Source organism: Malaclemys terrapin, chromosome 8, assembly GCF_027887155.1.
Source record: "Malaclemys terrapin pileata isolate rMalTer1 chromosome 8, rMalTer1.hap1, whole genome shotgun sequence".
Classification (NCBI taxonomy): Eukaryota; Metazoa; Chordata; order Testudines; family Emydidae; genus Malaclemys; species Malaclemys terrapin.
The window spans coordinates 6,507,864-6,535,187 of NC_071512.1; the positions used below are offsets into that span (position 1 = coordinate 6,507,864).

At 48.4% G+C, this 27,324-nt stretch overlaps 1 protein-coding gene across 1 annotated transcript in view; it reads right to left on the bottom strand.

The window, feature by feature from the left end:
• Positions 1-26,143, bottom strand: part of LOC128841880 (translation initiation factor IF-2-like) — a 38,726-nt gene extending 12,583 nt beyond the window's left edge. The window contains exon 1 of the mRNA XM_054037383.1: positions 25,629-26,143. Coding sequence (XP_053893358.1) covers positions 25,629-26,143 — 515 coding nt within the window. The remainder of the gene's footprint in view (positions 1-25,628) is intronic.
• Positions 26,144-27,324: the final 1,181 nt, after the last annotated feature.

The following is a 27,324-nucleotide window of genomic DNA, read 5'->3' on the forward strand; positions in this document are numbered from 1 at the left end:
ATGAAGGGTTCTAGGAAGGCCCTTGGAGTTAGGGCGCATGGGGTAGGGTGGGTGTTTGCTGGAGAAGGAGACTGCCACTGAGGAGACAGACTGCGGTCCCAGGCAGCCCCACTGAGGGTATGCTATTGCCACTTGCCATGGCCACGTGTGAGCGGCTGCTATCAGAGGAGCCAGAGGTTGCTCCTATGGCAAGGACAATGTTCAGCTGAGGAAAGCTTGGTACAGCTCCTGCTGGGTGCTCAGGTGAGGTTTTTGCTCACAGCAGAGGTGAGCTGCTGCAGTCCCAGTGCGAGGCTCAACTGGGGTGGGTGTGCAGGACGTGAATGAACCACGGGAACTCCTCCCCACCCCCCGCCCGACTAACAAGTCTGCTCTGCATGCCTCGGATCTCAGGCTGGCCAGACCCACAAGCCTCCAGAGGGGACCAGTGGCTTTTCCTTTATGAGCCAAGCTGTGCCATCTCCTTCCACAACAGTGCAGGGGCTCAACCATCCCCAGGAAAGCACGGGTAGAAATGAAGATAGCCCAAAGCAGCTAAAAAATATCCCCCCCCCCCCCCCCCCCCCACGGCCATGCTACATCAGCGGCCCTGTTCCAAGGAATCCTCCAGGAGTGGGGCCCTCACGGTACCATTTCCTCCGCTTTAACCAAATCCCAGGGGATGGCCCCATTCTGCCAACCCCCCCACCCCAATCTTCCCTTACGTCCACACATGCCCTGCTCTCAGCGGTTGCACCTCGAAGGGAGACCGAACAGGAGAACAGCTCTGGCTGCATTAATTGGCCACGTGGGATCGGTTTATTCTGCTCTTCCAGAGTGAAACGGGGAGAAACGTCATTTGAAAACCCTGACTTCCCCAATGCGCGTACAGCCTTCACTGGAGACCTGCTCAGCTGAAAGCACGCGAGAGCCGCTGGCGCTTCCCAGCTTCAAGAGATAGTGGCATAACAAAAGGGACAGAAAGTATGAAACCAAACCCTTCGTCTGGCTGCGGGGCTTCCCCTCCATCTTAAACTGGATGGTGCCCACCTTTCAGGATGGGATTAAATATAAATCAGGGTGTGCAGGGGGTTAAGGCTGGTGAATCTCACTGGAAGTCTGCAGCAGAATCCAACCGTCTGGGGAAATATTTGATTTGGGGGGCGGGGGGCATAATTAACCAAAGTTACAGGTGGAATCAGCAAGCTCGGCGGGTTTACAAGGCTGGGACTGTAAACGAAGCCAATCCAAGGATCACCATGCCGGGGGTGGGACACGAATCCACGGGAGATGGCCACAGAAGTCTAGTCCCGGTTCTTTGGGCTGGGATTTTCAAAGCCATCTAGTCGAGCTGGAGGTCCGGTTCCATTCAGTTTAGGGAACTGGGTCTCCAAATCTTACTCAACTTTAGGGGGAAATCAGCATCTGCACCCAGTGTTCATCCCAGGCAGGCACAGAACCCTGCCACCTGTGCCAGACAACTCAAGAGGCCACTTTTATGCCACTGACACTCTTTCCCCTGGAGGTAACCCCTAGTTGATCCAAGTGACCCTTTCTCCTCCTGTCTCCCCTACTTCCCAGCTCCACCGCTGCCATCCTTCGCACCCTGCAATCTCCCATTGCAACTTGGCTCTCACTGTATGGATTCCAATCCTGCTGGCTTGAAACCGGCATATGGGAAGTGGGATGGCGGTGGGCACCACTCCTCAAGGAAGGGGAAAGTAATGGTGACTCCTCCTTCCCCCTCAAGAAGCATGTCACTATCAGACTCACCCAAATATGTTCCTCCCACATCCCCCTCCCTCCAAAATTCCTTCATCTCTCTCCTCCAAGGCTACAGCCCTCTTCGCTCCTTCTCATAAGTGAATTTTGCCTGTGGTTTTTTTAATAAGAAAAGAATTCCTCTCAAACTTGCAAGATGCCCTTCATGTGTCCCTTCCTCCTCCCCCCGCCAGCTATAAATCTGTTCTAGGAGACAGCAAGGGAGTCTTGTCTGGACTAGCACTCGGTGGGGGAGGGGGTCCCAAGAGAACCACATATTGACTCATTTTTAAAAAGCTGAAGGTAGACACTGAAATATGCTGAACCCTGGAGGTGTGACTAAGGTGCTGGGAGCCAAAATGCAGTAGGGCAAGTGGAAAGAACAGGATTCCTTTGTTTCATCTCTTGGGATGGTGAAGACTTTTCTGATGCTTCCATTACACAGAAATAAACAGTAACTGGATCCTGACGAGGCAGAGAAGATAGTAACATGAATGATTAAAGATCTCAGGAACTGTAATGATGCAGGTCAGCAACTGCAGGTATATTTAGCAGAAAAGGAGGAGATACAAGATTGAGACATGACAGACATGTTTCATCAGGGTTACATCTTGCCTTGTCTAGGATTTAGAGATGTGATGTTAGATGGTTAGCTTGCTTGAACTAACCAACGTTTTCTAAAACTGCTGTCAAGGCATCTGGGCTTTAGCACATGCTATAATGGTTGAGTTAAAAGTACACACTCTACCTTGTCTTGACTAGAGCGTTCGAAGGTTTAAACACGATTTGACACCACTCCTTTCATTCCTAGACCAGAAAGTCTTATCTAGAGTAGGATTTAAGGAGCGATGTTAGTAAGTGTTAGCTAACAGGCCAGTTAACATCTTGGAAAACACCAGTGCAAACACGACAGGGTCAACTTGAACATGCACTAAACTGGTTGAGTTAAAGACTAAGGTCCCCTCTACACCTTAACTCAACCAGCTTGGCATGTGTTGAAGGCCACTGCACATCTCAAACACGTTAGGACTTTGTAGCTACTACATTCCGACAACATTAGTCTAAACAAGGCTTTGGGAGAAGAGTGATAGATTTTTAAGGCCCGAAGGGACCATTATGATCATCTAGTCTGACCCCCTGCATAGCACATGCCAGAGAGCTTCCCCACAATAATTCCTAGAGCAGATCCTTTAGAAAAACATCCAACTGCCAGTTAAAAGTTGGTGCCACCATATCACTCAAGAGAGAACCACGGGCTCAAAACCAAAGAGGCTTAAAAACTGAAGCTAAGAAAGGACCAAGCACTTAAGAGTCTAGAGAGAAACTTCTTTACAAAAAGGGTAATGGGTGTGCAGGACTAATGCTCAAAAGCTGCAATCGAAGCTGCAACTGGAAACATATTCAAAGAAAGTACAAGCATCTAAGAGGAAGCACCATTACAAAGTGCAAATGCTGGGCAGATGTGTGGATGGAGTGCATGACCTCCGATCACTACATTATCTCTGTTTTTTTGCTTTGCTGGTCAAGCAAAGCCATCGAGGGAAGAAGAGTTCATTTTTTTTAGTGCATGTTTGTGGAGAAGTTTCAGGATGCACAGCACTGCTAAGAATTATTATTGGAACAAAACCCTAAAGTCTGAAGAGTGTGTGAGTCGATGAGTAATAAAGCATCGCCGTCCTCATGCTTACAGACAGCTTTTCCATCTCCAAAGCATTCTTCAGACAACCGGTACATCCCCACAATTTCCCTGTGCAATCAGATATCATGGCGATGAAGGACAGCATAAAAACGTAGGCTGTAGTAATGCTCAACGAATGCAATGGAAACCCACAGTTACAGTGGGCGAAGAGGCACCAAAAGCTTTTTTAAGAGTCAAAATGGCCCCAACAGAAGTGGATGTGTGGGCCTCAGGCCTGTACTACACTTAAAAAATTAAAATTGACCTAGCTACGTCGCTCAGGACTGGGGAAAATTTTGCACCCGGAGTGCTGAAGTTAGTTTGACCTAGCCCTCCATATAGATGTGGCAAGGTCGATGAAAGGACTCTTCCGTCGACCTAGCTACCGCCTCTTCGAGCGATAGATTAACGACACTGATGAAAAACCCTTCCATTGATGCAGGAAACAGCTACACTACGGTGGCACAGCTGCAGCGTCCACAAACCTCCAGTCTGCATGGAAATCTGTCCTGCTTAACCAGCCAGCCTTTAGGAAGAAAGCCGCCTTTCGTTCTGCAGAGCTGCTCATGGGAAGCTCCTAGATAAGGATTTTTTCTAAGTCCCAAAGTGGAACCCTGGGGCACAAACCACCCTTTAGTTAGCTGGAGTGGGGGTACTCAGACCCTGCCCCCTATACAGCGGGGGGGGGGGGGTCGTGAGGCACTGGTATCTTTGCACAGTACTTTGAAGGGGTCATTTATTACCGCCACTTTGCAAATGGACGCTCCAGCCCACAAAGGGAGTCACAGCAAAGCCAAGCCTAGTGCTCCGTTCCTAGTCCCTAGCCCACAGGAAGACCATGACAGCAAGCGTTATGGCCATAAACACAAAGGAGCTTTGACCACAGCAGGCTGCACTTCCTGCATGTATCAAATAAGCACTTCACGATGCTCCCACTGACACTAATCCATACCAGACAACAACATCCTCCACAGAGAGGGCAGGTACAAGTCCCTCATCTCCCCCTTGTTCAGAGCGCTCTGCTGTTCGCTAACAGCTAAGCCGTCACTCTGTAAGTTGTTCTTAATAAATAATTCAGAACCACCCCCCCCCGATTCCATTACATACCCTGGCTGCAGCTTGGAGCAGATTCCAGCCACCTCGCATCACAACACACAGCCCCAAGACAACTAGGGAAAGTCAAAGAAAGCTGGTTTTTATTTGAAAAGCAAGAACCTGAAGGTGTTTTTTTCACTGCCAGGATAAAAACCAACTCCAGGTGAGATTTCAGAGCTGAACCTTCCAGCAGGCCAGACAGAAACTGGGCCATTATCGCTACTGCTGCGGGAAATCAACCCAGAGATGCTAGGTTTGGATTGGTCTCTGCCCTCAACAATGAGCTTATAATTCTCTCTTTCCTCCTCCTCCTCCTCCCTTTAGCGCGTGCACAGTAGAAAGGAGCAAGAGAAAGGGCCGGAGCAGCAGGATTTTCTGGCATTAATGGGGTGCCTGTGTGCAAACAGGGTTTCTTGTTTGTAGTGTGGAGTGGACAACTCTGTTATAGAGCCTAGACCAAGATTTTCAAAAGCAGCTAATGAGTTTGGGCGACCGACAGGACACACCTTAAAGGAGCCTGGTTTTCAGAAAGCGCCGAGTATTCGCCCTCTGAAAACCAAGCCCCTTTAAGGCATCCCTAGTCACTTCTGAAAAGGTGTAACGTGGTTCCTAACACAGTTCTATAACCAGGTTGTCTTTGGTTCAGCTGGAGAGACCAGCATCGGCCATAGACCATCGGCACAAATTCATCTGTGCAACCACTAGAACCCAACCCTTCAGTCAGTACGGACCTCGTGAAAGTTTCCTTTTCCTTTCAGATAAAAAGCTTCTTTGATGACTGTCAACAGTGCCAAATTTGGCACTGTTTCTTGAATGGTACGAGTCCAGCAGCGTGGTATATGTGTGGAAGACTATCTCCTTGACTGGCCCTGTATGTTACACACCTTAGTCTGTTCACCTGTGTCTTGGATATCTTGCAAGAGACTCATTTTGCAGACCACAGGCCTATGTCTTGAGAAGGGAGAGACACTCATTTTCCAGAGCCGTGAACATGAAGGCATACGGGGTATCTACCTACAAGGGAGATACAGATTCTCCAGCGCACACTGGATAGCTAGCCCTCTGTCCACAGTGTCACTAACATGTCTACCCTGGGCTGGCTACACAGCTCAAGAGCCAGGTTTGAACACACGCCCAACTCAAACTGTTCTTACCACTCCGAGGTTGGTCAGCGTGGTTATGGCCAGACCCAGTTGAAATCATATTGAAAAACAAGCGTATTTGTAAAGAATGGTCCTAATACATTCTATCATGGGCCAAGACTAGTAGCCCTGGGCCTTTTCAAATGTGTATATGGGTCTACATCATGCTACGGGAGCATTCGTAAACAGAGTATGAAACGATGGCACATTCAAACAAACCTGTGCTAATCCAGCTGTAGGCATTTGCAGTTACCTGGATGCTAGCACACACTGTTACATAGCAGCAGGTGCAGGCACCTGAGACGGTGACCCAATGTGCATTTATGTGCATGCGTCCTCACACCAAAACCGCCCCGCTTACGGCTAGTGTCCAAGTCCCCACCCTCCTAACACATGTCTTGTTGACGAGTACTTTACGGTGCTGCCGAACAACTGGAAGTGATGGGATTCTTCCCCCACATGCCTCTACTGTGAGGGGTTGGGGGAAATCACTTGAAAAAGCTGGTTCTCACCTTCACTGTGCCATTCAACCATGAGATAAATGCTCTAGCCCCCAAGTGCCGGAGGAGAGGTTCCTAAGAGGGCTGGGAGCAGGAGACAGTGGCTTTGGGAATGTGGAATGTTCAGAAAAACCACTTACCCAGAGGGAGTAAACCCTAGGGTGGGTGAAGAGCTATCTAAGAAACAGGACGAGCTTGGCATCAGAACAAACGGGGCTAAATGAATGAATGCAGACTGCAAACCAGGAGGCGGTTGCTAACCATCAGAGGAGTGAGGTTCTGGAGCAGCCTCCCAACGAGGGCAAACAACCTGACAGTTTTAAGATGCAGCATGAGAAGTTTACGAAGAGGATGATATGCAGGGTTGTCTGTGATAGCAGGGAATGGGACCCGATGACCCAGGAGGTCCCTTCCTGTCCTATGTCAAGAACTCGAAGGCCATGGCTCAGCATGCTGATGGCCCACTCCAGCCTCTTCCCCTCCCCAGAGATTGCTGGCTGGGAGGGGAAGTGAAACCAGCAAATCGGAAGTTGTCAGCTACTCCCAGATGCAGATGGGCTGCGGGAGATAGCCATTTGCCACCCGTAATTGTACAATCCACACGTACAGCATCGGGAGCAACTCTCAGACCCACCACCAATTCCATGGCTAGTTGCCACGTACAGACAGCTCGGAAGAGAAAAAGGCACCTGCAGAACAAACAAACACCTGCTGACCCCTCTTCTTTCCCCCCACCCCCAAATGATGCTTAATCTGGTCTCTGCTAGGTGTTTTGCTGTCAGCCAGCCTGGGAAAGATCTCCATCACAGGGTGGAAGTTGACACGCTCGCCCAGCATGCGCAGTGAAGCATGGCTCAGCACCTCCCATAGTCTGCCAGAACATAACCAAGGAGAGGTCTCTAGCCTCCATAAGCCCAGAGAGCACTCCATAGACAAGGCCGGGTGCCGTGGAGTTGGGTCTCCAGGCTAATCCACACAGGCCTTTAAATCCCCCGCGTCACATTTTAGAGAGAGATTTAAATTCTAGGTGGTGCCGTGCAATTCCCAAGTGACATCCTCTCCTGAGCAGTATTAGAATCAGTGCACACCGCAGCTAATGTTTGGAAAGCCCCAGAAAGAGAAGTGCTTTACTAGGCTACAGTTACATATCCGGTGTTCTCAAAGGGGAAGGAAACATTAACAGCTAATTTCTGCCCTCCTCACCAGTAAACCCACCCTCTCGGGAACACTCGCCAAGGCAACCGGACTGCCCGCTCCCCAACGGCAGAAAAGGAGTGTCTTGGCCAGAGATTACTTGGACTTCTTAATTACTGAGCAAACAATAGCTATCCCAAGTCAAAGGATAAAACAAACAACTGCTTGGGTGCTTTTATGAAGGACGGGAGGACAGTGGCGCTGGAACATTTTTAGTAATGGGGGTGCTGAAAGCCAGCCCCCTTAACCCGGTCTGCGCTTCCCCTGCCCCCCAGCTGAGGCTGCAAGCAGGGCTGTGTCTCTGGGAGGGAGGGACCCGGAACGGGGTAAGGGGGCTGAGGCCACAGCTGGGGGCGGGTGTGGGGCCAGGAGCGGAGCCCCAGGCAGGGGCCGGCAGCCGGAACCCCGTGTGCCAAGGCCAAGAGTGGAGGCCTGGGAGCGGGGCCCTGGGCACAGGCCCCAGACCAGGGAGTGGGGCTAGCTGCCGGGACCCGAGCCCCAGGTGAGAGGCTAGGAAGCAGAGTGTGGGCGCAGGGCCGGGGCAGGGCATAGGCGCGGGAAGCACCCCCAGGTTTTATGCACGGAGCCAGTGGCTGGGGAGCGGGGCTGGCCCCCAGGACCCAAAACAGAGAGAGTGGAGCCCTGGGCGTGGGACCAACAGCCCCACATAAAACCTGGGGGTGCAACCCTATTTCCCATGCCTATGCGGGAGGGTGGTTTTCTGTGCCTGCTACCCAAAAGGCGTAAAGGGAAAATTAATTAATGTGTTTTCTTTGGTTACAGGAACAGGTGTGAAGGCATAGGACGTGGAGTCAGGACCCACGACGTGCCCTAGGGCAAGTTACTTAGGCTTTGTCTACATTTAACAGGGTTTGCCAATATAAACTAATACAGCTAGACTGGCAACACCCCCTGCTCCACTGGGACCCAGCTTGTACCCACAAAAGAGGTTTTTTGCCAGCATAGCTTAAACCAGTTTCCCAAGCTAAACCAGCAAACAGACTTTTATACCTGTGTAACTGCGTCAGCATTATGGCTTTTGCAGGCACAGCTAGGTCTAGTAGAGGTGTATTTTTCACACTCCTAACAGACAGAGCTAGGTTGGTAAAGCCTTCTAGTGTAGCCCAGGTCTCAAACTCTCCAGCCATGACACCCAAAGTCACTTTGAAAGTCTTGGCCTCCACACCACAGCTTATCGGGGAGATCATCTACCTGCATCACAGGCCTGTTGTGAGCACTATTTAATTAATGAGTGTCAGGTGCATTCACATGCCTGGATGGAAGACACCACAGAAGTGCCAGGTATTGTCGCATGGACTCTGAGTTAGTAAAACCTCCAACAGAAGCGGCAAGCCACCTACACGTTTACCATGTCCTTGGCTGCTTCTCCCTGGAGAGGGATTTCCATTGCTGTCTGCTGAAGGGTATAAGATGCTGTACTTGACCCTGGTGTGCATTTGCAGGGAAAAAAATCGGTTTCAATATCACAGCTAGTAGGGCCCTTTTCAAGGGTAGGTGGGGTCAACTGTCTCCTTTTCTAATAACATTGTGACCCTAACGCTAGCTGCCTGTAATGTTGTGCCCATTCCAGCTGTGAACAAATCAAGTTGTAACTGGAGCAATAGAAGCCAGCTAGGAATACTGACAAAATCCATGCAGAATTTATTCAAAATCTACAGTATTTCATCCACTGGGGATTTTAGCAGAAATCTCCCCTGCATTTTTCAGCTCTAGCTGACTATTTCCCCTCCATTTTAATACCAGAGGCTATTGGTAAGGCACATTCAGAAGTTACTAATACGATTATTCACATGAAGTGCTGCTGCTGGACCAAGTTTTATAGAAATCCCACAGACTGCACGGCAAGAGCTAAAGACACACTGGGCATCTCCTGGGCCACCAATTTTAAATAAAATATTTTTTATTTCGAATAAAGCTGGTTAATATTCTTCAAACAAAATGGGTTTGTCAAAAAAGGTCTGTTTTGAAAATGACTCCGCTCCCCCCCGCCCCACAATTGTTAACACTTGTTTTTTTCATTAAAAACAGTCTTTTTTTAAGGTGTTATCCAAAAATGGTTATCAAAATTAGTGTGTGTATATGGGGGAGGGGGGGAAAGAGGGAGGATGAAAAGCAGATTATGGTAAAATGTAAAATTTCTATAACCACTTTGCTAATTTTTCAACAACAACAAAAATCAACTATTTCGCTAAACGTTAAAAGAAAGGGGTCTCATTTCAAACATTTCACAAGGAAAACAATGCTGACATTTCAGGAGTTTTTGCGAAATTGGTTTCCATTTATCAACCAGCTCTATTGCAGAGAATTCCCCCGCCACCACAACCATCCTGCTGCTGAAGTTTCAGATTGCATTGCTCAATGAAGTACGGGGAGGGCGGGGACATGCTGGTGACTTCTGGAACACAGCCTCGTGCTATAGAGCCATGTCCCACCCTGCCGGATCCATTACTGGTAGAATTGACCAGGTTCGCCATTAAGGAGATCAGAACGTCAGCACACTCAGAGGCCTGGATGGGCCAATTGCTCAAGAAACCATTGTCTGACATTGACAATCTGGCCAGTTATCTTGACTGAGAAGCGAGACAGCTCTCCCAAGACCTAGCTGCATCTGATCACCTTGACCAGCATTACATCTCTATCTTGACTGATCCAGTGGGAGCGAACCCTTGCCCAGTTTTGAAGGGCACAGAGGCAGGGACTGACCAAAAGAAACCGATGTTTACCAAATCACGGTTAGCCAGGCAACGTGTCCTTCTTAATGGTTCTTAAGAGTGAGCTGGAATGGTGCTGCAGCCACATTTAAACCGCACCTGCGGGTATGTCTACACTGCCATTAAGAACCTGCAGCTGGCCAGTGCCAGCTGACTTGGCCGAAGGGGCTGTTTAATTGCAGTGCAGACATTCAGGCTCAAGCCGGCGCCCGGGCTCTAGGACCCTGCGAGATGGGAACGTCCCAGAGCTCAGGCTGCAGCCCGAATGGTGAAACGCCTACACCACAGTTAAACGGACCCTTAGCCTGAGCCCAGCGAGCCCCACGCAGCTGTCTAAGTGCAGCGTAGCCATCCCCTCAAGGTCTCAGCCACCAGCGTTTGCAGGGAGGGACAGACAGACGGACGGACACACACACACTCCCGAGGTCCCTACTGAGCCGAGGAGACAATTCCCAAATCCCATATAGCCCTGTCGAGACTGGTCAGCTCAGCCATACAAATGAGTTAGCCAGAACAGCTGTCTAAATCATGATTAAAACCAGTTCAAGCACCGTAGCGTTTGCCCCAGTGCAGAGGGAACGTAGTTCTCCAGAAAACAGCAGGGAGACTCTAAACTCACAACGTTCATGGAAATTCACCTGGCAACAGACATCTCGTGCCCCTGGCAGTAGCCCGGTAGTCCCAGTGGACTATAAAAACAACAGTGGCTGTGTAGCTTCTCTACAGCCTCACCACCGGTCAGACACACGGGACTGCAGGCAGAAAGGCTGCCCGGTTTTTCTACTGCTTCAGAAGGGGTATCCCTGTGACCTTCGGGGCTTCCTTTTAAGGTGGGTCCACAGACTAATGGGAGCATGCTCTCAACAGCCGGGCTCCTTACTGGTCTCATTCTGCTAGCATCTTCCTTTGGAAATGCATGTCTCTCTCATCTCCTCCCTCCACCCCTCTTTCTCTCTCTCATCTTCTGACATTCACATGAAAGGAACAGCAGGGGGGGAAGGAAGCCGCAGCCTCAGACTACAGCCTGCCTAAAGTGAAGCTTTCTGCATAAAGTAGACCAGCAATGGCTTTCAGATCATTAGCCTTCTAATGCTCCCTCTCCCCTCAGCTGGTCCTGCCCTTCACCTCCTCCCTGGCCAGGAGACACGGCCTTGCTTACCTCGCAGCCACTTCCAGCAGATTATACCACAACCCCGAGTGCCCAGCACAGACTCAGCAGCAACTTCAAGGGCCTGGCTGAGCACAACCCAAACCAAGCGCCTTCTTATTCAGCAGCGGGACTGCCGTTAACAAAGGGCCCCCAGTGCCCCGGCATCCCTGTACCGACAGAGACAGGGCACATGCCCACGCGGACACCAGACGCCGCACACAGCCCAAAAGCTTCCTCATGCAACGTCAGAGGAGGGTAAGAAGATAAACTCAGATCTAGGGCTCGTGCACTTTGAATCCTGATCACATCACAGACAGCCCCTCTCGCCATTCAAACGGTCTTTCAGGGAGAGTCTTCTAACAAGCGTCTGCACTGTGTTTTAGCCCTCTGGGGTTCGAATCATGATTGCAATTTCTTGTATCAATTATTCATTGGCTTGGAAAAAAAATAATATACATCATATTGATCGTTTCCATTCTAGGACTGAGGTCTGAGCAGTCTCCCTTTCCGAGGGGGAAGGCACAAAGCGAGCTGCTCCCAGCGCAAGCAGTCTGTGCTCGAAATTTCACAGACACTCACCGGTGGAGACCAACTGCTCCCTCTCCCCCTTCGAAAAAATTACCGCCGGTTTTACAAGGCAAACAAAATGTGGGTTTGTGCCCTGTTAAACCATAAGAATAAATAACAACACGTATTTCTTCTACGGCACTTCCCTTCCGTTGATCTCAAAGCACGTTACAAGGTGGTCAGAGGGGGCACCGAAGCAGAGAGGGGTGTGTCCAGCTTTTCCAGTACCTGAGTCTCTCAAGTCCCAGTCAAGCATGCAATCCAGAGGCCACACAGCCTCCCCTTTAGCTTCTTTATGACATAAGGCGGCCTGAAAAGTTGGGTTTGTTTTTAAGGTTTTGCCTTGCTTGGACTTCTCCCCCCGCGGCCCCCGTTTCAGGACTCCAGATCTGCTCTTCCCAAGAAATCCTCCAGCAAAAAAAAGACGCAAGACTCAGAAATGAGTCTTGGGAGTTGTTGCCCACAGAGTTAGCTTAGCCTTTTCTTTTACTTAGCAGTAACGCAGGGAACCGACAGGCCTGTAACCCGTAAGATCTGTCTTAAGCAAGTTAGGATAAGTAAAGGGCATCTAGGACTCTTAGCATAGATAAATGGCCCAACAGTTACCCTAGATTTTGGGGAACTGAGAATACCTTGCTCAAGAGAAGGAGCTGGTACATACCACCACCAGGCAACCGCAGGAACCCTGAACTGATACCAGGCCTGAATATTTTAGGATAGAATCATTGGGAGATGTTTAACCACAAACTTGCTTTAGCAATAGGTGACGTACACGATAACGAGCTAACAGGCATTAATGTGTTCATCTATAGGATAAGTGCACCCCAATATTATGAGGGTGAGGAAGTTAGATTTACACACGGAAGGCTGGGCATCTGCATGAATATTCATGATAGTACCCAGGCCCTATAATAAGCCAAGCCACCACGTAGCTGGGGCTAGATGTCCATCACTGACCCTTCAGATCGTTATTGTCATCTACCACCAACTTTTGGACATTTGGGGAACCTGGACCATCGGACTCACGTGGCATGCCAGGGATGGGGCTGGTCCTTGGTCTCTCACCACCAGGTCCGGGAGGAAGGGTGTGAATATATAAGTGTATGAGCGTATGCAAGGGATGACACCAAAGATAGCAATAATACAGTATTAGGGTTATTTGTTCATGTGGTTTGGAGCTTTCTTGATTGTTTTAATAAACATGGCCAAGGCTGTGTTTGCCCTCAGTGTGAATGTCTTTGCCATACACGACAGGGTTCCCTACACAATATTAATTCTGTGGAACCTGATTCTGGGCTGAGAACCCTATTACCCCAGCTCACTAAATTAATAGCAATTGGCAATCCATACAATTATTATTAACCATTATAAAGAGTTCTCAGTCCTTAATTCAAGCTGCTTTTGAATCCTTAACTAAGACAGTTTCTTTTGTCGGTTAAATGAAATAGGTTCTAACAAAATAACCCCCAAGTGTTGTAAACTAAAATCCCTTCCCTCAATTAATTAGGTTTTACTTTCTTGGAATCTGCTATGTCATAATCCTAGCAGTTCTCTAGTGATCCATAGAATCTCACAGGGAGATCATAGCCTGAATTTTAAGTGCTTAAAAAAGAAAGAGCGGCAGGAAATTACCAAAAAAAATTAAAAAAAATCCCTTTAAAATTACAAAAGTAATCCAGGCCTTCTTTATACATCATGCAGAAGGCAAAAGGCATGCAAACTCCATTCCCCCTCCCCCCCCCCCCCCCCCCGCATGTTACTTTTAACCTCTGCACAACTTCTGAAATGAGGGCGGGATGGGAAGGGGAAATAAGGGTATGTCTACACTACCCGCCGGATCGGATCGATCCAGTGGAGGTCAATTTATCACGTCTAGTCTAGACACAATAAATCGACCGCCGAGCGCTCTCCCGTCAACTCTTGTACTCCAGGGCCGCGAGAGGCACAGACAGAGTCAACTGGGGAGCGGCAGCAGTTGACTCACCGCAGTGAAGACACCGCGTTAAGTAGATCTAAGTACGTCGACTTCTGCTACGTTATTCACGTAGCTGAAGTTGCGTAACTTAGATACACACACACACACACACACACACAGTGTAGACCAGGGCTAAGACTAGATGGCAAACTGAGTATCAGAGAGCAAACAGCAAGCATGATAAGCGGACCCTCAGCTGACTGTCAGTGAGAGGAACCCCTTCCCTGCCATGCACAAAAGACCAAGCTCACAGCTGAGCCGATAATTGCCACAAATGAATTATTTGCTTTGCCAGATCGTTCTTAACAATTTGCCACGGCCCATCTGTAAAATAGAGATGCTCGAGTTGGCTGATTTCGCAGAGGGGTTAGGAGGGCTTCATGCATTACGGTTTGCAGTGCGCTTTGAGATCCTTGAGCAAAAGGTGCTGTAGAATTGCAAGACATTGTCAGCAACGGCAGCAACTTTAAACCCATTAAAACAATGCATTGATCCCTCTGTGCTACCCGAGTTGTAGCCACCCCTTAAGGGAGACACGGGTCAAAAAGTGTCCACTGATTACTTCCTCCTGACTCATTTTTCTTGACAACTTCCCATGATGGGGATTTTTGAAAATGCATCAAAGTGGAAGTTCCAGTAAATCATATCTAAAAATAAGGACATTTTCCCTCTCCTGTTCCGCATTCCCCCTCCCTCCCCTTGCCAATGTATGCACCACAGATTATCAGTATCAGATGGATAATGGAGCAGCCGGACACCGACTCCATTAACAAGAACTGTTCTGTAAGCAGATGCTATCCAAGCTAACTAATTCCTAAATGTAGGTTTTGTAAACAAGCTTTCCTAAAGCCGAAGCGTAGACCAACTCAGTGTGTCCTCTGAATTCCACTGCAAAGTTTTTTTTAAAAAACAACAAAACAAATAAATATTCCCTTTCAGAGGAACGCCCCACCACTGCTGCAGCATTAAGTCAGTTTCTAGGATCTTCCCTTCCAAGTTTTCATGCACTAGCTAGAAAACGCTCTGGCATGTCCCCTATCGGTCTCATCTACTCACTTGACTACAAGCTCTCCAGGGCAAGGACCAGCTGCATGCTAGGTCTCTCGTGATCAGATCGTGCATAATAAATAAGAAAAACAGTAACAAACACCACGCTCCAACCCAACAGAAATTAAAAAACAACCCTGAAGGGTAATAAACAGTGAAGAGCAAATGAGATTTGCAAAAGTCTCTCCTTTTTGATAATCTACAGTGTTACTAGGAACATGGTGATTTTTAAGCCCTTTGAAATGCAGTTTCAGGGCCCCAAGTTGAAACTCTCTGCTTAGGTCACTGGTCATCAGCCAGGTTTCTGAGCTCACCCAGACAAGTGGCATTTCCTTTTTAAGCATGCTGCTCTCTCTAATAGTCAATCTGCCCTGAGCCACAGGAGCGTCTGTCCACCTCATTGTCATTCCAGCAGCAACAGGCGGAGGATGTGCCACAGGAGGTGACCTCCAGAGAGCATCTGCTGCTTCTTTCTGACCTGTCTCGGTGATAGATACATTGATAAAACCATCCTTCCCGACATTAAAGTGACATGTCCTAGTTATTCAAGCCAGCCAGTTCTTTCATCCAATGCTCTTTGTAACACGTATTCCCCCTGTGTCCCACAGCTCAGACTGGTAACAACCCAATATTCCATTAAAAACTGCCAAGGGCTGACAGTTTATCAAACACACCCAGTAACCCAGCAGCACTGGCCTCACTGCACTGGGACATTCGTAATCTGTAACCCCGTAAACAGCAACAGACCAGCTCAAACCTTCCTGCAGAGCTAGAAAGGAAAGGGGATTTCCGGGGGCAGTTACCTGACATGGGGAGGAGGTGCACAAGGACAGATTTTTCTCAGCTCCAGCTACTTCGCCTGCACATCATTCTCCTCCAATGTAATCGTGGAGTTTGCATCACGGCATAGCCCCTTGGGCAGATGCTGAGGTTCGATTCTCCTCTCACGGAGTAGAAATAGGATTAACTCTGCTGAAATCAATAGACCTACACAGGTATAAGATGAATCAGCCTCTAAAAGCTTTAAAAGTGACCAAACCATAGATAGCATTTCACTGTCATTGTTCATTGTATCCAGGATCATTGCCCCTCGCCAGGCTGGGTAATACAGGAGACATGGCTGTACAACTAAACCCCGTATTCTACAACCAAACTAATCGGAACATAGTAGCACTTTTTGGACAAATACCCCATCAGCTCCCAGCCATTCACCACCCGACAGGAGCTAGCCTGCGTGCCCTGCAGTAGTCCAAAAGGTGGGATACAGCGCCTCACCTCAAGGACACTGACCATTTGGACAAGGCGATTTTATAGACCACGCTACACCTCCCCACACCGGTGTCAGCAGTGCAATACTGAATCTCTCATTAGCCATTTGACCCCTACTCATACTCCATCCTTACTTATCACACAGACCTATAGAGCACCGCCTGTTATAAAAGCCCTATCTATCACATACACAGCCCTTGCATTTGAATATCAGATGTTACAGTCTTATATAAAAGTTGCTATAGAGCAGAAAGGACCCATTTAGCCCAGGATTGTTCCAAAGAGCACAAATGTGGACCACAGGCCACCTTACCTTACCTTCCTTTTATGAAAGGCAACAGCACCAAGTGAGAGGTTGCGAGGGATTCCTGCCCTTCTCACATGACAAGCATTCGGCCTTATCCACCTCCTACTTCCGAACTCAGGGAAGCACAGATGTTCCGATACAACCTGCATTCCTTGTTAGCATAATCTTCTTCAATCACGGTGCTAAAGAATGCTCAAGGCGCACAGTCTGCAGGACTGGCGCTAAACAGAGAGAGGACGTGCCTGGTACCGCACCTTATAAGGTGGTTGTGAAAAAAGCAGATGGCAGTTGGGGGCATAAGTGGAAAGCCAGCGAGTCTCCCACAGAAGCATCTGAAGGAATTCAGATTCTCTCAATCATGAAAAGAAAGCCGCAGTTAAGCGATAGTAAACGCTGCAGGGTGGCGGGCTGCTTCATGTGTGCTAAAAGGCGGCTATTTTTCCAATGAGGTTTATACTCATCTTTGATCAGAAGAAGAGCTGTCAGTATGCCTTGGAGATGATGGAATTTAAAGAGAAGGGAGCCCATCAAACACCCAGATTAAGTAATTCTAGAAGTAGAGATCTGCCTGCCATTGACAAAACTGGGCACACCCACAATTACACTCCAGTGACAATAAACCTCCAAACAAAATGAGCAGACTGATGAAATGAGAGAGTCTTTTGTCACCAGGCTGTGCTAGGCAAGATCAGCTTCCAAAACACTTTAGGTTCCACTGGTGGACACAACTTAAAATGTGGTACCAAGGGCGGATCAGATCCCCCGGTAGAGTCCTCTGGGCAAGATTTGTCTCTCCACAGCTTGTTTAATTGGCACTGTGCTTCTGCATGTGATTGCCAGGACCACAAGGCTCAAAACTGGGTGCCTGAAGTAGAGCACCTAATTAAGAGCTGACCTGCTTTTTGGAGGTCTTGAGCGCCTACAACTCCCACTGATTTTCGTGGGAGCAGATGGACGCTCATCACCTCTGAAAATCAGGTCAAACACATCCACTTTAGGTCCCTACATGAGGCTTTCATGTTAGAACTTACCAACAACGGCCAAAATGTTCAACTATGTATTTGGGGGACATCTGTACACGCTGTGCAGAGGAGTGGGGAAAGGGACCTAGATTTCAGTCCTCCCCTACATAGCTGACAGTGATCCAGGTGGGGCAGTTGTTTGGGAAGCCTTTGTCCTTTCTAGACAGCTAGGAAACAGGCCTTGCTGTGATCTGAAGTGATCTCTTCTTGCAGGGAAAACGTAGCAGCTGCAGTCCCAATTACCCTGGAGCTCACAACCTAGAGCGAACCACCACCAATCCCATAAAGCTGTGCAGCCTGCAGTCATGTGCAGAGTGCCGGGTTGACTCATTTTCTGAAGGCTCTTGCCCATGACTTTTGCAGAGCAACATGATTCATGAGAGACACTAAGCCCCCTCCCTGCAGCCCTGCTGCGCTGCGTGTGACTCACACAGACTTCCCAGCTGTCCTGGAACGCCCGATTCTCCTGATCCCCAGCATCTGGGGACAAAGAGGGAACCAGAGTGGGGGTGGGGAGGAGGGTGTCTACCATTTTAGTAATTTCTCCACTCTCTGTGTCGATTCACACGGTTCTCTCTCGTTGGCACCACGCTCAGGAACAAAGTCCTTTAACTCCTCTGGGGTCAGAGTTCATGTGAAAAGATTTCCACAGAAAGCAGCACTGGCAAGTCCCCCTCTTTCCCCTCCCCCCCATTTACTGGTTTCAGGGAAAGGCATGGGGCAATGCTCACCTTGACCCACCACAGCCTTCAGCTGCAGCTTAACACGGCGGTTTTAATGTAATTGTGTTTGTTTTGCTGGCGAAGCAAAGCAGTTCTTCGCCCAACAAAACCTAGCAGCCATGGCCAAAAAAACCCCAAGTTACCTGCCAGGGATTAAGATTTACCTTTCCCTAAAGGCCACTGCTTGCTACATTGCGCCCTGGAGCTGGGCCTACTACACACTGCTAGACAAAGGGCCCAAAAACAGTTTTAAGGTCCAAAAATCGGAGAAGCATCTGGACTAGAAACAAATGTTTTATAGGCTGGAACCCCTAGCTGTCCGTGGGTAGAAGGCAGTCATGTCTATTCCTGGCAGATCCCAAGATATAGGGCTTTAATCATCTTGCTTCCCTCTCCATCACCTCAATTCGGACATAATTTTAGCAGGCACTACATAAAGAAAAGCTACAGCTAGAAACAAAGGCTTTATATCAGCTGGAAGCGTGAAATCCCATCTCTAAAACCTCAACAGTAGCTCCCCTACTGTAACCAGTGGACCGCTAGTGGCCCGTGAGACAATGCCTGGTGGACTGAGAATGCTGGCAGGTACATGTCTCCTCCCTGTTTTAGGCACAACTAAAAATACTACTTTCCCACGGATGCAATTTCTGTAGCTGTCATGGGGACATAAAGCAACTGGGTATGGGACTGGGTCTGCCACCTCTAACAGGAAGGGATGGTCTTTACTAGACAGCCTCTCTATGGGTCGAACATGCCATGATAAAGTTTGAGGCTTCCTGGCCCAAAGCATTAATCTTGCAAACCGTTGGACTTCTACATTGTCAGATGCGAAAATCATGTCATGATATGAAGTAGTGGGAGGGGGAGGACGCGAGATAGTAATCAGAGGGACCAGAATCTCACGACCTGCCAACACTAGCAGCATTGTGAAAGATGAGCAGAAATGCTTTAAAGCTGTGGTTTTCGATCTGTGGGCCACAGATTATGCCTATGATTGGAGGTATGGACCCCTTTAGAATTTGACATTTTTTACCGTTCCACAAATGAAAAATGATTGAAACCCACTGCTTTAAAGACCAGCAACGTACACAATAAAGACAGCATCTGCACCATTCAACAAAATCATGAGAATCCCACCCTGCGAAGCTTTGTAAGGAATTCTGCAGTTTTGTCCCCTATAAAAAACAGCCAAGCAAAAACATTCATCTAGTCTTCATCCAATTCTCTCTATCCGTACGAAATATTTGAAGAAACTGAGTATATAGGCCCCGATCCTGCAACTAATAGCGTGCAGGTGAACTAATGGAGCGCCACACAGATGCAGCAGTATGCCCAGGTACTGTCAATTGCAGAATTGGGCCTCAGTCTTTGTACATATCTCTGCCTCCCTTGATAGCTGCATTGATATCATACGTTTTGAGATTTATTTTAGTTCAGTAAAGAGTGAAAATCCCACTCCAGGCTGAAAATGCGTCCAAAACCGCAAAACAAACAAGCTGTAACTGACATAATATTTTATAGTGATGTTCTGATGACTACAGCTGGAGTCAGTTTTGATATTCAAATGCTTCTGTCCATTTGGTACTTATATGGCTCCTACCACTGTAGATTGAGCACCTATGCCTGGTTGCATATTTTATAGTTTGAAGGATGCTTCTAGCTGATTTACATCATTGCATTATTAAAGTTAGGTCAAAAGCACCTAAAGGACGTGACAGATACTTCTCCCTCCCCAGTTTCACATATAAAATAAACAAGCAATCCAAAGAAGGGGGTTATATGCCCACGTCTAGAAGAGAATAGAACTACCAAGCCTAAGGGCATATTAAGGTTAATAGAAGTCAACATTCCATTAAGATGTGTGAGGACTGTCTCCCCATTCTTCTATCCGCGCTGCACTGTTTCTGTATGTGTGGCTACCGAGTAAACAAGACAAATAGCCCACTGCTCTCCAGTGCAAGCGTTATCTTCCTAAATATTACAGCTGCAGATCTCAGGCTCTGCAGAACAAAGCAAGACCAGCAAAGTGAACCTTAAATTGCCCCAAAGTTTAGATTTTCTCTAACCAACAGAATTTGAAAGGTTCCATTGCCCTACGTTTATACACACCAATAACACAGCTGCAGTCCCCCCAAGTTAGATAAGACAGGTCTGCTCAACCACTGGAGACTTTCCCAAATCAGAAATATAATTTTAAAAAACTGTATAGAGAAAGGAGGAAGTGAAAAAGGCAAGAGTTTCAGGGGAAAGAAAATAAGATCAGCGGGCTTGGAAGGAATAGATTTTTTATCAGTAAACGTGGATTTCCCCAAGCACATCTAAACCAATGAACAAAATATTTCCATCAATAATAATCAAAACTTACCCATAGGCAAAGTAAGAAAAATGCTGCTTGATAACTTTGATTTAAGCATATTTACTTTGTATATTTTGTCATGTGGTGTTGACAGTTTGTGTTTTAGTGGGCATAAAGCTTTAACTTTCTGAATCACATCTACCATCAGTAATTAATTGCCTGACCGCCCCTATTGTCTGACACCCCTGCCCCATTAATACCCTGCAACTGTGAAAATTGAAAAAAATGCCTGAAAATAAGCATCAATATTAATCGGTGAAATCGTTAAAAAAAACAAAAATCACATTCTGCCAAGCCTAAAGATATGCAACTGCTGTTTACGGTCTCCCCTCAATATGTTCTGGGTAAGCTCTGCTGAGTGAAAATAGGAGATATTTGTTCATGACATTTAATGGGAATAAAAACATTTGAGATTGCATTCCAACCTATTTTGGAATGCAACGTTTCTGAGTTGTTCCCCACCCCCCCCAAATCACCACAAAGTGGTAGTTTTCATATCAAAACATGCAAAATTTAAGTGTCAAATGTTTCAATGCAAAAAAAAAAACAAAAACCCACCTTTAGTTAAATACATTTCTAGATGCTGAAACTTTCTGTTTTCACTCAAAAATAGCCCAATTTGCAATTAAGGGGGGGGAAAAAGCACCCATTTCCCCAAGTCACAGATAATGCGAAAGACCTCCCATTTCGAGGTTTTAAAATTTCGTTACAAAATCTCTTACATGCATCCCAAGGCAGTGATTCTGCAAGTCTGTGTGAAGCAACCTGTAAGATGAGGGCTCTATGGAAGACATAGACACCTACAAGGAGAGGAAATGGGAGGAAACATCTTGGCTGTGGCCTGTAGGTCGGTGGTACCATTCCAGAATCATAGAACTATAGGGTTAGAAGCGGCCGCAGGAGTCATCTAGTCTAACCTCCTGCCAAGATTCAGGATTTGTGGTGTCTAAACCATCCAAGACAGATGGCTATCCAAATGCAAACGATAAATAATAAAAGGAAAGGTAAACGTATCAGACAGACCAGAAACTACTTACAGTGAAATTCCACATACTATACACTGAACTACGATAATGTCCCATAATGCCATAGACTATAGGGCGACTTAGAGACTTCTATAAAGCAGGGCTCTACTCTATATATCGATGCTTTTAAAGAATGCCACTCATTAAGAAACGTTTGCAGTCAAGTTACTTCTTATGTCATCTCCAAAGGGAAAAGAAAAGGAGGCTGAAGGTACATGACAATGCCTGCATCTCCCCGCTTTGGGGGATGTTATAACCACCATGAAGCACACCGAATTAAATTCTTCTGTGGCATAAAGGGGCCCTCAGACCTTCATCGTTTAATTTCCTTCTTCTCCACCCTTTGCAAGGTTCACTTAGAAGCCAGAAGCTAGTTTCCTATTGAATTCATCTTGGTTATTTTATCTGGAAAACAATGATTTCCTCTCCTTCTGTTCCCCGGGCAGCTGAAATGAACAGGGATGTTGTTGTTTATATCCTTGTTTATGCACCATCCTCAGTCAAATCAACCCAGTTCCAAGAATAGCTATTGTAGCAATCGCTGTGACTTATCAGTCCCACCAAGAGGCTGCTTTGTTGTTGAATGTGTTGTTTTAAAGTTCTTAGCAATGAAGTGATGTTGCATGTTGTTTTTGTAAGTAGATATTTAGCATGAACAACATCCCTCGCGATTCTAAGCTGTTATTATTAAACATTTAGTAGCATCCAGAGGTCCCACAGTGCTAGGCACAAATGCACAGTCCCTGCCCCAAGGAGATCACAATTGGATCTGCGTAGGAGGGCATTTGCAGGTGTATGGAGCTTCCTAGTGTCAACGTGGTTATGAACAGGAACAAGGGCCTTCCCCTTATGTATCAAATTGTAGGATTGGAACCCTAGTATAAGAAATGCAGAGTTTGCAGTTTACAATCTCTGGCACAATCTCGTATGTTTATTGGAAAGATTATTAAGCAGGAAGGGCTTGTTAATCAGTCGCAGTAAGAGGATTGGGATCTAGGTGCATGAGAAAGGAGGTGTGGCCAACTTGGCGCAGAGTTGCTGGGAATTAAAATGGGATTTTTTCTTTTTTCTTCTGTTAAAAACCAAATCTGGTCATTTGTTATTGGCTAAATGCTATTGGGTATTGTCATTCAAAGGTGACAGGCGGGCTCCCCGCAGAGACTGAAGCTGCTTCGTGAAGGCTCCAACCAGAGCACCACAAAGCTGTGCAGTTGTAGGTGTGGAACATTAAAGCAATCTACAGCAGCAATTGCAGATTTCCTTTAATCCTGTTATTTTTGATTAACATCGTTTACGCTTCTCCAGAGCCGGGACATTCATGTAGTTTAAGGTCTTATACATGTCTCCCTTTCTACACGTATGTTGCAATAGTGCTTGGATTTCTGGAGTGCTTGGATTTCTTTATTATTTATTACTAGCATTACAACGGTGCCCAAAGATCATGGTCACCTGTAGAGCACCGGGCTAATTCAAAGGCAGTGACACAGAGATCTCTGAAGTTAACATATTCACATTTATTCCTGCATAATATTTACTGCTGGATTCTTTCCTCCCATAATTCCTAGCACAGCACATTTGAAAAAGGGATGGGTTGAAGGATAGCAGGGGATTTAAACAAGCTGGGGCCCCTTTCATCTTGCAAAGCTGGGAAGGGGGGATGGGGAGGGGAAGAAAGCATCTCCAGGCTTCAGCCACTTCAAGATCTTATTGCTGTTTCTATCACAAAGTAGCACAGAAACATCACCTGCAGAATGTGCCTTGGCCTACAGAGCAGCTCCCCCAGCTTTCATGGCTCACATGCTTTCTACGGGCTCTGCAATTCCACATCATCTCCTTCTAGGAGTGACGCAAGGAAAGCTGCAAGCAACACCTGCCAGCAGCTGAACCACTCTGGGCATCTCAGAGAGATCCCAGGAGCAGCTGCAGGATCTTTGGTAAACCTCCTGCTCTGAATCTCATGCTCCCCTGTTGAAAGAAGGTCATTGAATGTTAATAAATCATCTTAACAGAAGTCCTGTCTTTGTACCTTTGTCCTGCCCTATCCAGCTACACCCCACCCACTCACTCCACTCTTACCCTCCCTCTCCCCGTCCCCTCCTCACCATTCTCCAGAGCCAGGACAGGAAGAATCACTCTCCTTCTGCCATCCCTCCTATACATGGAGTTACTTCTGCAACCTCTCCAAATCCCACTTAACTGAGCACTTGGCCTGTAACCCTTACTTGTGCCAGCAGCTCCACAGAAATAAACGTGACCACTCCCACGAGCAGGGGTTTGCAGGACTGGGCCAAACGTGGAAAATCCTTCAGGCCAGGGATCGGTCATTCTATAGCTTTGTGTACAACAGCACTTTTCAGGAAATTTCCCGCCACTGCACTACCACCCACAGGGTACTAAGGTAGACAAGACCTGTGCATCTTTACCACCTAAAGTTGGATGACCCAGTGGCAAAACCCCCCTGGCCTCTCCACACTAGTGCTGCCACCAAGAGAACTGCAACGGTGCTAATGCAAGAGTGGAAGATTGTATGTAGCCTGTGCATGTGTATCCGACGAAGTGGGCATTCACCCACGAAAGCTTATGCTCCAATACATCTGTTAGTCTTAAAGGTGCCACAAGACCCTCTGTTGCTTTGTGCATGTGTAGTACACAACACACACCTATAGCCTCTGCCTTTTCCCCTTAGCTCACAGTCACCTCCTTCTTTGTGTAGGGCATCCTGCAATGCTCTGTACAAAGAACACCATCATGCAATAATTTGTGTGGCGTTGACCGGGCATCACTGGTAAAACTGATATAACAACCCAGCAGCCAATCAAATGACTCCACATGTGTCCCAAATACTAAAGGAATTTTGTCATTTTAATTGTTACATATGTTCGAGAACCCCCCCCCCCACACACACACACTCTTATTCATTATGTCAACACTATACATTTTTGTTACAACGAGGTGCAAAAGAAACACTCATTTTTCAGTGTAAGAGTATTGTCTATATTCTATATCAATAGCCCGTATTTCTCCACCACTCCTCTGGGCTTTGGGGCCTTCCCATATTCTGAGCAGGCAAGAATAGCAGGTCCAGGGATCAAGTCCCCAAAGACCTACAAAGCAGTGCTCAGGAAACACAAGGTAATATTTGGAAGTGTGCCCTTTGCTATTTTGTAACTCCTCAGGCCTAGCTACCTTCCAGGAGAGGCTGGGAGGATCAATTCAGCTCTGTAAAAGCACTTTAAAGAGGAAGCGCAAAATAAACGCCGAGCATTATGTCAAATTGATATAATAAGTATTAGTATTTTTAAACCGTGCCCTGTCAAGGGAAGGGCTCTCACACAAACAGCAGGAGCGGATCCCCCGCAATCAGCCCAGAGGAAATAGTTTGTTCTTTTATAAAAACAAAAACAGATCCAGTTTGAAAAGCCTGTGTTTTCCAGAAGCCACTGAAATGCAGCCATCGCATCCCGCCGTAAACTCCCCGCCTAGCCTTTAAAATGTTGGGCTAAAAGCAATTTAAACACGGAGAAGGAGCAGGGGGGAAAAGTGAAAGTTACAAAGCCGGGAGGGGCGGAGGGAATGACATGCAATTACAACAGGACACAACAGAAACCCCCCCTCGGAGGCTACTGGATCTGCCGGGAAGGCTGGACACATGGCTCGGCCAGCGCACCGAGGACAAAAGTTTTTCCTGTTCTCTGGAATGCGGGAGGGGGAGAGAATTCCCCGCAAGTGACCCGCTCGGCGTCCCTCCGGCTCTCCCATCTGTTCATAACTTACATTTCGGACACGGACACACACCCCCACGGCTGCCCCTGGCTCGCTGCGCCCCTGGGGCTCCCCAATCACAGCAGGGAGGGAGGGGCTGCAAGCCCCCTTCTCATCCCCGTGTGCAGGGAGCCTGAGCCCCCCCCCGGCCCCTCTCCTTCGTCCCCGCCCGGCAGCTGCCCGGGGCCTCCGCGCCCAGCTGCTGCCCAGGCCAGTTCCCGGGGCCAGCAGCCCAACTTTAGCCCCGTGCTTCCGCGCCGGTGCAGCGGGGCCTGCAGGCGGCTGTGCGGCACGCGTCGCCCATTCATCCCCGGGAGGAGACGGCCCGGCCCGCAGCCCCGTTACCTGCCGGCCGCATGGTCCCGAGCCGAGCCCGGCGCAGCCCCCGGGGAGCGGGCTACGGGGCTGGGGGCAGGCGGCGGCTCGCCCTGGCCCCCTCCCGCGCCGCCGGCTGCATGCAGCCCGTGGGGAGCCGGGCCGGCGCCTCTCCGCTCCCGCCGGCCGGGCAGGGAGAGGGCTGAAGGCGCTTCGCAAAGGCCACGATGCCCGCTCCGCAGAGAGCCCCCCGGCCGCTGCCGCTGCTGCCCGGGGTTAATCCTGCCGGCCCCAGCCTGCAGCCGGCTCGGCTGCCTTTCCCAGCCCCTCCGCTCGGATCCGCCCCCTGCCCGCCGGGGCTCCCCCCGCCGCGCCGCCCCCGAGCTCCACCCACCCGCCCCGCCGTGGGGCCCGATCCCCGCCCGCGCTTCCCGAGGGGGACACAGGCGCCCCCCGCGGCGGCTGGGGGGCTGAGCCCGCAGCTCCGGGGCGGCAGGGCAGAGCTCAGCCCGCCGAGAGCTGCAACCCCCCGGTGATCGCTGCATGGGGGGCAAGGGGGGAGCATTGCCCAGCTGGGCGCAGGGAGAAACACAGCCACATGGCTGTTCTGTAGGGCAGGGGCCTGGCCCCGCATCCCAAGGTTACTGGCTTCACAAAGGCCCTTCGCTCTGCAAACTGCCCCCCGCAGGCACAACCAGCCCTCAGTGTCAGGGGGGCACAGGCAGGATCAGGGCCGGACCTGGCGGTCAGCACTGGACAAACTGGAGGAATGGTCTAATATTCAGTCCATTCAGTTACTGGCTCCAAGGCTGATGGTCCAGTGGGTTCGATTTCAGCCTTGAAAAGCTGACTGACACGTCCGCAAATGCATAAATGCCTCCCATTCCTGTTGACCCTGTGCCAGGAAGCGTACAGTCATAACAGAGCAAACATTGTGCTCCAAAAACAAGTGAGTAGGAGAGAGTTTTCTCTCTGAGTTCACGTTACTTGGACTGTAAGCTCTTTGGGGCATGGACTGGCGTTTTGGCTCTGATCCCTGAATGGACCCTTCAGTCTTTATTGCATGACAAATAATAATTAATAAAGAGTTTAGCAAAACCTAGGGGAGAAGGTCGCAATATTTTTCAATCTTTGCCCAGGCCTGCTTAGGATATCAGGGATGCCCCTACGCCTCACAAGGCCACCTAGAACTTCATGGTGACAGCATGAATACAGACCTTCCAGTTCCAAAAGCACAGGCCCCTACCATTTGAACTAACAGAGAATCTCAGCTGTATAGGGCTTATGACACATAGCGGAGCATCAGCTGTTCAACACACCAGTACATGTAATAGAGCCAGTAGAAAAATGGTGAACATTCAGTGCAAAGAATTTTTGAAAATGTTCAAGAAAAAAAATCAAAAATTCATAAAATTGTGACCATCTCTCCCATGCGCAGGTACCAATGTCTGTCTATATACAGACCACATACCTGGTGATCAGACCTCTGTGATAAATTGCATTTAACATGAACCTTTGATCACCTCACCTCCACTTTGCCCACTTAATCCATCTCTGCCTGGACTGCTTCTAACATTCCAAACCTTAGCTTTAAGCAGAAAAGGGCATTTCCTTCTTTTTCCCCAAATCTTATGTCAGTTCCAGGTAATGGGGCAGATACTATTTAGACCTGGATTAGTACAATGTTTTCAGGCCTGATATCGTATGACTTGTTGTGTCTAGAAAC